General features: G+C 44.9%; 1 protein-coding gene across 1 annotated transcript; it reads right to left on the minus strand.

Moving 5' to 3' along the window:
- Positions 1-4098: 4098 nt before the first annotated feature.
- On the minus strand, positions 4099-9451 carry LOC133370834 (ras-related protein Rab-42-like). The gene is made up of 2 exons (XM_061597704.1): positions 9186-9451; positions 4099-4757 (listed from the first exon to the last, which is right to left on the minus strand). Exons 1-2 carry the CDS (start codon positions 9449-9451, stop codon positions 4337-4339), a joined length of 687 nt encoding a protein of 228 aa, XP_061453688.1. The 3' UTR covers positions 4099-4336.
- Positions 9452-12573: the final 3122 nt, after the last annotated feature.

Below are 12573 nucleotides of genomic sequence, written 5' to 3' on the forward strand. Positions count from 1 at the left end.
AGGGAAAGCCAGGCAGAGAAAAAAGACATTTCATGCCCATTCTGCACGCGGCAGCACCTTTTCTTTCTTCTTGTTTTTGGTGGCAAAATAACTATCTTGGGCTAACAACTAGCACATCAGGAGAATAAATGAAACCCTTTAAGAGCTCTCATAAGGAAACTTTTCACTCTCATTAGAACATATCAGGTATGTGTGTGTGTGTGTGTGGTATACACACATTCTTTCACTAGGGAAAGGGCCAAACACTATGATTAGGAAAACGAATAGGTGCTGTAAAGAGCACAATCAGATGCATGCTTATTTGGGAGTAAGTTCCACCATGTAAGTGTGCATAGGATTGTAACATCACTGGCCCCTCAGTCTAGTCATTATTACCTTATTATCTTTTATTTATGATCATTACATGAAATATTGTTTATTATTTGTTTTTATGAAAATGTACCTCCTGCTTCCCTACCCCCCCCAAGAGGAGTTGCTTAAAGTAGCTTACAAAAGAGAAATAATAGAAAATGAAATACGAAACAGAAAATGAAATAGGGGGATGGGCCATAGCTAAGTGGTAGATCATGTGCTTTGAATGCAGAAGGTCCCAGGTTCAATCCCCCACATCTCCAGGTAGGACTGGGAAAGACCTCTGTGGAGAGCCACTGCCAGTCAGTGTTGACAGTACTGAGCTAGATGGACCAATAGTCTTGACTCAATATAAAGCAGCTTCCTATGTTCATAAACATCAAAAACAACAATCGTCTGTTATGCCAGCCTAAAAACAGCAACACGGAACAGGAACACATGGAGCCTTAAACTAACAATCAATAAATCAAATCAATCAAGAGAAATATCTTTAATTGCCAGCAGAATACAAATAAAGATGAAGATAACACAAATTTCTTTGGGCGACAAGCAGAAATTCAGCAAGTGAGGTTTTTCTCATGACTGAATTTATGTACCAGGGGAAAGCTTAGTCTTTGGATTTCTCTTGTATATGGTCAGTCCAGATCAGCATCAGGGAAAAGAGCCTAGATTTACCCTTTTATCATGATATAGTTCAGAATGCTTTCCTTTGTTTTCTACCCATGTCCCAAAGGAACACAATTACATTAACCTGCCCAAACACACAGATCTTTCCACCCATCCTCCACCAGGAAAGAAACTGCCTTTGATTTCAACTAGTCTTTGCATGCACATCTTCGATGAGTGATGGCAGTGTTTTAGAGGCAGAATCCTTCCCTTTCAGGCATGGGCCAGCATGTCAGTGAGCTTGGAGACAGCGGATGACTCAGAGGTCTCAGCTGTGGAAACGATACCATTGGTTTTACTTGGAAGAACGCAGAAATAAGAGAACAGACTAACATAAAGCAGGACAGGGCATGAATTCAAAGTTTGTTTGCCCCTAAATGAACAACATAGCTGGTGAATGACCGTTCCATATGGAAATTTTTAAAGGAGACTTATCGCCACTCAGCTAGCGACAGTGTTAATCACTATCCCCTAGCCCTGACCCGCACATGGTTGCCTTCCTCCTCCAGCAGTAGGGTTGGGAAAATATGCTTTCAAGGCAAGGTAGTCATACTGCATGCAGCTTTCTCTAGAGCAGGGGTTCCCAAACTGTGGTCTGTGGACCACCAATGGTCTACGCGCTTCATCCAGGTGGTCCACAGAGCATCTGTGGATTTGTGACTGAAGACAAGAGATGGCACATCCATTGCATTAAATCTTCTTCTTGATTTCTAATTGTATTTTTATTGCTTCTTTTATTTCTTGAATTTTATTGCACTACAGAGTGAATTCTATGGAATTCAAATTGTAATGCTACAAAATACAATATGTAAGAAATAAAAGCAACAGAAATACAATTGAAAATCTTACAGCATCCAGCACAGTGCATTACAATTGCTAAACAGACAGAAAAATCATTAAGTGGCCTGCTAAGACCATCAGCAATTTTTGAGTGGTCCATGGAGAAAAAAGTTTGGGAGCCACTGCTCCAGAGCATTGCAGTAGAAAGGAGGAGTCACCACGGTAGCCTCGAGTCTGTGTCTGTGTTGGAATTGTTTTTAATTGTTTTTTAAAAATGTGTTTCTAGTGTTTTATCATCTGTTCACTACCCTGGGCTCCTTCTGGGAGAAAGGGTGGGATATATATTTAATTAAATGTTGATGGTGGTGGTGGCCCCAGCCAGCATGGCCAATGGTTACGGATGATGGAAGTTATAGTCCGACAACATCTGAAAGTCACCACCTTCAGGCAATGTTGTCTTAAACAATATGGCACATTTACAGGGTGCGTGGATGTTTCTTCCCAGATGTACAATGAGCTCATGGGTGGCAAAGTGGGACAGTGTGTGATCTTTGGCCATGTCCCCAAATGCCAAGGTAACTCACTCGTGTATGCTCCTTTAAGAATTCTGGAGGGAAGATATGGCTGCATATGCTCAGTAGAGAGAGTTGAAGTACAGCAGGGTTACATTCCAGACCCCTGCCGAAAAGCGGAACTCCATCAATAAAATGGCGCCCGACACCTGAAAAACACTGTAAAAGTGGAACAAGCACTGTATGAGTGGAGCCTTACTCTAATTGAGTCTAATTGAGACCGCTGCATTAGCGGAGTGCTGAAAAGCAGGCCGCCAAAAAGCAGGGCCCTACTGTATAGAGCAGCCTTTCCCAACCGGTGTGCCTCCAGAGGTTGTTGGACCACAACTCCCATCAGCCTCAGCCATTGGCAATGCTGGCTGAGGCTGATGGGAGTTGTGGTCCAACAACCTCTGGAGGCACACCGGTTGGGAAAGGCTGGTATAGAGCCACCATCATCATGGGAGGAGTCTATAGGAAGAAAGGGAGTGTGCCTCCAGATGTTGTTAGACCACAACTCCCATCTTTCCTGACCATTGGCAATGCTGGCTGAGGCTGATGGGAGTTGTGGTCCAACAACATCTGGAGGCACACTGGTTGGGAAAGGCTGCTCTGGACAGTTAGGGACAGCTGGTTAGACAAGAAGGATGCTGGGCTACCTCCTTTCGGTAAAGCCCCAAACCCCTAGGAACAGGTCGGTATTAAAGTTTTCTTTACATCATCTGGCTGAGCCTCCTCAAAGCCACACATTTGGTATTAATGATAACAGACCCTATCTAGGGACAACTTATATGCATAGTGTGATATCTCATTAACAGATAGTATCTGGATAAATGCATAAATAGATAGTATCTGGATAAATGCAAATGTAGAACTAATGAGTATAACTTAAATAAAAAAGGATCCTTCTCACCATGGTGGGGAGGGCTGTGACCAGGGGCCCTGGGTGCCTGCACAGTCTAATGTTAACAGTGCACGGGCAACTTCAAGGCCTCTTCTACTCTCCCTTCTTAGGATTCTTTATATTTCATCTGAACTTGGACCAGAGAACCCTTCAAACAGAGGATTGTTCTTTGTACAAAAAAGGCACATGAGCACTCTAACTCCTTGCACAGCTAACACTTGCTCACTGCTTAAAACTCTTCCTTCCTGCCTAGATTTCTTTTTGAGACAACAGGTTGCCTCTTCCAATACGCAATTCCTCCTTAAGGCCTCCCATCTTCCTTTTCTGTCACAAACTCTGTAACCAAGACTGGGCCTTGGCCAATCACAAGCCTGCCTGGTCAATCACATCTTATTGCCATCCAGATGTTTTCATTGCTTTTACTTGGTTGGTCTAGACTCCCTTATTGTTGGGGTGCAGGGCCTAGCAAATAAACCAAGGGTCAGCAACCTTTTTGGAACAGTGGGCACATTTCAAATTGTGAGAGAGTGCTGAGGGTGCCAGTCACAAAATGGCTGCCATGGGGGTGTAGCAAAACACAAAATGGCTGCCATGGGGGCATAAAATTAGAAACAGTACAGTCAGTGCTGCTTTCCCCCTGGTGTCATCTAAACCTACTTGAACCCTCATGTCTCTAATCTCTGGGTCCTATACAGTTGGGGTAGGCAACCAATGGCCCCAGGATCACATGCAGCCTTGTTTCCTGTGTGTGACAAGGGAAAAATTAGAGGGCAGAAAGAGGAGGGAAATGGGATTCCTCATTTTTGGCTCTAGCCCTGCCCATCACAGAATCTGCCCCCTCCAACAGATTACACCAAAGGGAATGTAGCCCTTGATGGAAAAATAGGTTGCCCTCTCCTAATTTTACTCCATAGGGGCCAGTCTTGTTGGCCGATGAGTGAATTTTGCTAGGAGGGTCAACCAGTCAGTCAGATTCTCTGCAGCTCACATCTCAGAAACTCTGCTATGGAAGAGTTCTGTTCATTTATCCTCTATAGAGCCCACTCACTGTTGCCTTCAAACCATGTCACACTCCTTGACTTGGTTAACACTGGCATTTTTCTTCTGGAGGTTTCCTCTTCCTCAGAAGGCTGCTCGTTCTCTTCTTATGAATCACCTTCACGCCATCCCATCCTTCCTGCAGGTCAATCTCCTTGTTTCTCAGAGCCTCATAGATAGCATTAGTGATGGTCTCAAAAGCCAAATCAATATTGATGTTGTCCTTGGCGGATGTTTCTATAAAACGTGTGCCCAGAGAAATTGCCAGTCCCTCTGCTTCTTCAACTGTGACTCTGTTCATTGACGGAAGGTCACTTTTCTGGCCGATCAGGAGGAAGATGGCTTTCTCCATAACACTGGTCACTTCATTGTACCAATCAAATATGTTCTCAAAAGACCTCCGATTGGTCATATCAAAGACCAACAGCACACCCACTGCATTCCGGTAGAAAGATCTGGTGATGCACCTAAGAGCAAAAACGCCAAATTCATTCATTGAATCTTCTTCCAGGATATCACAGACACTTTGGTTAAGCCATATGTCCGGATACCAAATGCCAGCTCTTAGTGACCAAGTCTAGGAGATGGGGAAGGGCCATAGCTCAGGGGTAGAGTATCTGCTTTGCATGCAGAAGGTTCCAAGTTCAATCCCTGGCATCTCCAGGTAGGGCTGGGAGAGACTTCCTGCCACTGCCAATCAGTGTAGACACTACTGAGCTAAATGGGCCAAGGGTCTGACTCAGTATAAGGCAGCTTCCTATGTTTCTAGGAGCAAGTTACTTTTGAGGTGTAAACACATCGCTCTGATGCTACTCACTCTCAGCTAGAATATTATATATTTGCCCCTAAAGACATTGCTAAGCTACTTTGACAAAGCATGTTACCAGACCCTTAAGAAATTTATTGGTGCTGAGCAATGCCAACTTTATAGTACAGTGTAGTGTAGTGTCTAGAGTGGTGGTCTAGGATTGGGGAGACCCAGGTCCAAATCCCCACTCAACCACAATGCCTATGGTTATGGTCCTTGGCCAATCACTAGGTGACCTTTGACCAGTCATATTTCCCATCCCAACCTACCTCCCAGGGTTGTTGTGTGGATAAAATAAAATGACCGAGGGGGAGACATGAATTCTGCCTTGAGCTCCTTGGAGAAAAGGCGGAATATAAATTTGCTGAATAAATAAATAATATATAGACTCCAGTTGCTGAACAACTGGGATTTACACCCCAGAATTTGCATTCTCAAATGGGGTAGATTTGAGTGGATAATGGAAGATAATGTGGGTAGGGTGAAGCTGAAATGCTAGGATTAATCCATTGCTACCAGCAGACAAGTACCAGTCAGAAAGTTCTCATTAGCCCTGTTCAGGCATTCAGTACCCTGGGTACTACTGAAGGGCCTGCAGGAGTGCTCAGGACTAGCCATATCACTATGTATTATGAGCGATGGACCCCAGCCAATGCATGATCAGCTCATGTTATAAGAGGCCATCTTCTACATTCATAGGGTTTCCTCCATGGGGATGTGCAGGAGTTAGCAGAAACTCTATATGAAGAGAAGCATTCCCCTAATGCTGATCATGGCCAGGGGTAGGGCTGGTTCCATCCTGTATCATTATCAAGGTGGTGGAGTTAGACTTGTGTGTTCGCACAGGCACTTTCACAATAGGGCTTCTCTGCCCCTTGCTTCACCTTATGAGTCTGCATCCCAGTCTGTGGTTTTTGAAGCCTCTACCAGTGATTTCTGTGCAAGACTTTACATGTGTGGACTGCCAATGTGTAAAAGGGAACAGAGGAATGCTGCTGGGGGAAAATAAAGGCATAGCTACACTAAAGACAAATTGAGTTAAACAGTCATTTCTTCCCAGAGAATCCTGGGATTTGCTGTTTTGCGAGGTGGGGCCCAGGCAATGGTAGTGCAGCCTATTGGGAATTGGAAGGACAGAGGGCAAAGAGATCCACAGTAGGCATAGCCAGAGCTAACAACAGGCAGAGCCAGCACCTATGCAGAGGATTTTATCAAGGACCTGCAAAAGCATAATCCTCTAGTATAAATTAGCATTTTTTTGGAGAACTTCTCCAGGACTGAACAACAAGACAAGATACAGAACTTTAGTTAATCACTAAGGACACGCAACTCCTCCTTGGTCCTTTTACATTCACTTCTTGCTCCTTTAACAGGTTTCCTCTCTTATTCCCATCCTTTCTATTCCCATTTTGTTTAAACAACAACAGCAGCAGCAATTATTTACCTTTATTTCACTTCCAAACTTCCTTCAGTGCCTCCTCTGGCCTTTCGCCTCAGAGGAGGGAGACCTTCCTTACCTCCCTCCGACTCCCGGCCATCTTTCCTTGGAGAGTCGCTGGTACTAGCCTTGGTCAAACCAAAAGGCATGGCTAGGGGGCAGGGCAGGTGAGTGAGATGGCCCCTGAACCTTCTACAGCCAGACATTCTTCAGACAAATCTTATCTCAATACTGCCTCTAAAGAGGAGTTGATAAGAATGCCATTGTTTGCATAAAGTAAGGGCTATTAGCAAGATAGAGAAAAAGGTCAGATTAGCTCAATTAGATCAGTGAGCAAGGTCAGGCATGCACATTCCATGCAGGTATTATTATCTGCCGGCTGACCAGGAGATCCATGCCCCCAGGCTTCTGGTCACTGAATGGGATCTATTTATCAGCTCCTCAGAACAATAACAGACCTTGTACTCCAACCACTTAACACTAATCTATATCCAGATAGCCTTGAAGTATCCACCCCAACCACAACACACCACTCTGTGCTACTCTCCTTTCAGCAGTGATTAATCGGGGATATAAGGGGTGAAATTATATTTCAAGGGGTACTAAAGACACAGTTAATGATTCAGCTCATAATTCACAAATACATGTGTGTATATATATGCACAAACATCTGTTTCCTGTCCAGGCACTGGCCAGACTCAAAAGACCTGCTTAGCTTCAGCAAGGCTGCAATACTGTCCCAGAACCTGAAGCTGTTAATCCTGCACAAAGGGTTGTTTGGGGAGGGGGGATCATTATAGGGCAAGGGAAGGGGAAACAGTGGCCTTCCAGGTGTTGTCAGACTCCATCTCCCATCAACCTCAGCCAGCATGGCCACGGTCAGGCACAACCCCCTCCCCTGCTCTTAGCTATGCACCCTCCTTAAATTTAGGTTCATCTTTTAAATTCCTTGCTGACAGGGTGGCTGAGTATGCTGCAAAATACAATGCAGGTGAGACCACAGCCACCCATTGTCTTATTTTCCTCTGAGGCCTAAATTTTTATATATCCATATAAATTAGAATATGCACATTTATGCAAATTTGTGCCACAAGCCTGTGCCCTGAGTCTTTTGAGCAACAACTGCTCCACAAGTAGGAGAAGCAGGCTATGGCTCCTAAAAGGTGCTGTTATGACTTTGTTCTTCTCAACTGTATTAAGAGCCCAGATTGCACACGCTGCTCCAAGGCAGAAACTATCCAGGCTCTCTGAACCACTGGGGCGGCACCTCCCTAGGCATGGTCATCTAGCCTTTTGAGATGTAAAGCTGTCTCAAAATTGTTCTGCAACACCCTGAGTCACCTGAATCAATCAGTCAGCACTGGATGATGACCAGTTCAGGATGCAACTGTGAACAAGGTATTATATGCAGTTTTAAGTAACTATATCAAGATTCCTTTGTGCAAATCCATATTTGAGTTACACCTTTGCTGTTGGAAATCTGGAGCTTTTCAGTGGCATATGAGCTCACTTTTCTGCTTTTTCCTTGCTTAAGACACCAGGCTTATCCAGTGTATAGAAAACAGATGGAGAACCTTTGGCCAGATTTTGCTGGCCTATACCTCCTATCAACCCCAGCCATTGCCTGGAGCTGATGGGAGTTGGAGTCCAACATCTGACAGGTCACAGGTTTCCTACCCCTGGTGTAGATTAATAAACTGATCCTGAGCTGAAACCACTGCATTGCTCTCTGTCTTCTCTCTGAGATCTAGGTCCCCAGTTAATCCTTATTCCTGCACCATGCTTCCTGACCCCAAACATCAGCCAAGATATACAGATGGATCAGAGCTAATGTGTTGTCTAGATGCTTTTGGGAATGTCACTCTTTTTCTCTTTTATTTATTTATTTATTACATTTGTATACCACCCCATAGCCGAAGCTCTCTGTGCCTAAAATACCTTCCAGGGTTACTGTGAATATAAAATGGGATAACCCCTATGTTGCACCCTGAGCTACTTGAACGAAAAGTGGGACACAAATGTGATACAGGCTTATTCCCGCCTCCCCATCCGATCTGTTTTTATTTCATAACTTAAAGTCTCAACCTAATAAGTAAAGAGCACATCATTTTTTACAGGTCAGAGGAAGCCAGCAGAGGGATAAACACTGAGGACAAACTGGGGGGGAAATGAAGTCAGCTGGCATCAGTGGTACAGTTAGGTAATTTTAGACTCTGGACTTAATGGTCTTGCAATCTTTCTCTCTCTCTCCCCACCTCCGCACTTTAGAAGGCAAAACATATTACTTAGGTTACTTCAAAATGTCACAAGCCAGCCCTGCTGTATTTGGGCCACCTTGCCAAGTGGGGCCCTGAACATCTGCCGCAAAGTCCTTTTTTGATGGCACCAACAACACCCCAGTAAAATCACCTACTTGGCTGAAATTATATGGAAGAGGCAGGCAACAATTATATGGAGATGAAGGCTCTGAGCAGATCTTGGCTTGATAAGGAGATAAACTGCAGGCTGCTCTGAGGGGCTTGTAGCTCAGTTCCAGAGTGGCAGGGAGGTGGATTCAAGGGCAACATTTAGTAAAGATTTTGGACCCCTCTTGTAAGAAGCTTCTACATCTCCCTCTCTTTTTGGTCCTGTGTAGGATTCCCTTCTCACCTGAACCTCTCTTGACCAGCTGTGTCCCAAAGCTGCAGCTTCACCTTGATACCCGGGGGCAGCTCCATCAACTTGCTGTAGAACTCCACGCCCACAGTGGGGCATGGAGCTGGGATAAAGCATCTCTCTGTGTAGCGTCTCAGCAGAGACGTTTTGCCCACCATGGAATCTCCCAGCAGGAGGACCCGGAATTGGTAGTGCCAGTTGCCATTCAGTTGATGGGCTGGAGGCGCCTGCATTGATTCCATCTCAGGAGCTGCTTCCATTGTGGAAGGAGGCTTGGAGGTGCAGGCAAAGAGCAGCCTTTACCTGGGGCCAGTGCTCTGGAGGCAGACTGAGACCTCTGAGCCGGCTTATCTCAGCTGAGTCCTGAAGGCAGGAGAACTCTTAATTTGATCAGGAAGTCTCCACCCTCATAGCATCAGACGCTGAAGCTGGTTGCTAGTTTCCAGTTCCTTATTTGCTTGAAAGTTCAAAACATTTAAAAAGGAGAAAGGTTGACAGCTACAGCAACTTCAACCCAAACTTCATGTCTCTGAACCCCAGAATCTATGTTGGGGTACCCTGTGTGATATATCACTGTGATCGGGGGACTCTCCCCATCAATAACAATATATTTATGCAATCAAATTCATCAGGCTTCTGATATTATCATAAATACATAATGATGTCATAAAATCATAAAAAATAAGTAACTGGGGGTGCCCACCCCAAACTCTGCTCTGGGCCAGGACAAATCATACACCCCATGAAAGGGGAGAGTGTCCTCTACGAGATGCCACTGCATCCCGCCTGGCCCAGAGCTTCTGCTGGGCGCAGGGCACGGAGGAAGGCATCTATGCAAAATCAAAGCAGACAAAAGCATAGAGGAAAAAATAAGTAACTGGGGTTGCCCACCCTAAAATCTGCTCTGGGCCAGGACAAATCATATACCCCAGGAAAGGGGAGGGTGTCCTCTATGAAATGCCACTGCATCCCACCTGGCCCAGAGCTTCTGTTGGGCGCAGGGCACGGATGAGGGCATCTATGCAAAATCAAAGCAGACAAAAACACGCAGAAGCTCTGGGCCAGGCTTATGTATGTCTGGGGAGGACAGGTATAGTATATCAAAGCAGCTTTCCTGTTTCTTAAATGAAAAAAGAACTCCGCTGCCACCTGTGTTACCTAAACTGCTGAGTCTCAACCCTGTTTGGAGAATGGTTGGATAAAACTGTCTTCATTTGTTAAGACCATTTTTTATCTGTGATCTACGGTTGTTGCAATTTTTAATGACGTATTTTCTGTGTCTTTATCATTGTGCACATTTCTGTGTTTTAATATAGCTTATTGTATTGTGATTTTAAATTGTTGTAAGCCAACTTGGGTGGTGGAGCCTGGGCTCTAAAAGGGTCTGGCTCTTCATAAATGCAGCACAGACCTTCCATCAACTAGGATGAAGGTTGCCATCTTGCTCAGAATGTTGTGCTCAAGACCATGAATTACTTATTTTAAGCAGGGCTCAAATTATGAAGGAGTAGCTGGGGGGAATGCTTAATGAAATGTGTAAGATGCACCCTCTGAATCCTGCCATGTGTATGTATGTACTGCCTTCAATTCAATTCTGACTTATGGCGACCCTATGAATAGGGTTTTCATGAGGCTGAGAGCCAGTGACTGGCCCAAGGTCACCCAGTGAGTTTCATGGCTGTGTGGGGATTCGAACCCTGGTCTCCCAGGTCGTAGTCCAACACCTTAACCACTACACCACACTGCCATAGCCTCCTGAAAATAGTAGCTAAGTGATAACAGACCCCTTCTCCCTGTCCCCCTGGAATTCATGTAATAAATCTCTTTCCATTTGTCAATCAAACTTAAACCAACACAAAAGTATAATAATGCCATTATTGTTGTTGAAGCTGCAGTGATTACTATTATTAGCAGCAGCATTTAGAAAAGTACAAGGGACATTGCTCATCAGTTCCAGACCCCAGAAGCCCTCCAAAACAGCAGGGCCTTATTTGCCACCTGCACGCCCTTAGCTCAAGCGTGGAGAATCTGTAGCCCTCCACATGCTGCTGAACTACAAATCCCATCATCCTTGACTATTGACCATGCTAGCTGGGATTTGGAGGACTACATGTCATCCATGACATTTAAATACCAAAGGCAGTCATATACGGAGGCCTCTCCCCAGCAATCACCCCGTAGTCTCTTCCAGCTAAGGGCAGCCCTCTCTCCTATATGTATTTATTCATTACATTTATATATCACCTTTTCCTTCCAGGAGCTCAAGGGGGTGTACATAGTTCCCCCTCCCCATATTATCTTCACATCAACACTACGAGGTACATCAGGCTGAGGCACTGACTAGCCCAAAGTCACCCAGTGAGCTTCATGGCTGAGCAGAGATTCAAACCCTGAATCAGGTCAGTCCAACACCCTAACCATTACACCATACTGTCTCAATACTACCCTATCCTTTTTCTAAAGAGAGCAGAGGCTGGCATGCATAGTTCTCCCTCAAACTCACTCGATGCACACAACCATCTGTGAGGTGTAATAACCCAAAGTGTCCACCCCAGAATGAGCATCAGGGCAAGTATGGCTTCAAACCTGGGTCTCCACACTCCCATACTCCATGTGGGGCCTTTTTCAGTCCAAGGACTACATTTCCTCATTCACAACTTCCTGGGGGCCATATGCCAGTGGTTGGTATGGACATGGGTAAAAAGTGGCAGAGGAACACATGAAACTCTTATCTTTGGATAGGAGGCTACATTCTAGCCACACACAAGAGGTTTTGACAAACTCCCCACCCCTCACTTCCAGGCAAGCAAGCATTATCACAGTTCAGGGACACATTCCAGTCAGGCAAAAGCACTTGAGGAAGGCAAAGAGCAGGGTTGGTGAGGGGTATGGCCTTGGTAGAGTATTAAAAATTATACAGGTCTGGAGGGCTGCATTCATGCCTCATATGTCCCCGCACTTCTAGTGTGAGTCTTTTCAGACTCTTTAGGGTGCCATCTTGAAAGTCTTACCTATAATCTCCATCTTGGAACAGAAACTACAAGCTGACCTCAGATTTACATCAGCTTAATTTTTATATTTTTGCCAGATGAAGAATTCTGGAGAACTCAAAATGCCTGTTAATGCTTTCGTGACATTTTGGGCCAGTCCCAATAAATTATCGCTCAGCTGTGATTTTTTACTTTAGACCAACAGAACTACCTTTGCTTTTTATTTCCCTAGCTTCTATATTTCACCACTGGAAAGGTTGGATAGGGGAAACCCATTCAGAACAGATCCCTGCAGTGTGCCTACATTCCCAACAATCACTAGCATTGCTGTTCTTTTCTCCAGCAACACCTTCATGTCACTGAAAAGTGCCCAACAGACAAGACATTCATCA

Source organism: Rhineura floridana, chromosome 15 (assembly GCF_030035675.1).
Source record: "Rhineura floridana isolate rRhiFlo1 chromosome 15, rRhiFlo1.hap2, whole genome shotgun sequence".
NCBI classification, from domain to species: domain Eukaryota; kingdom Metazoa; phylum Chordata; class Lepidosauria; order Squamata; family Rhineuridae; genus Rhineura; species Rhineura floridana.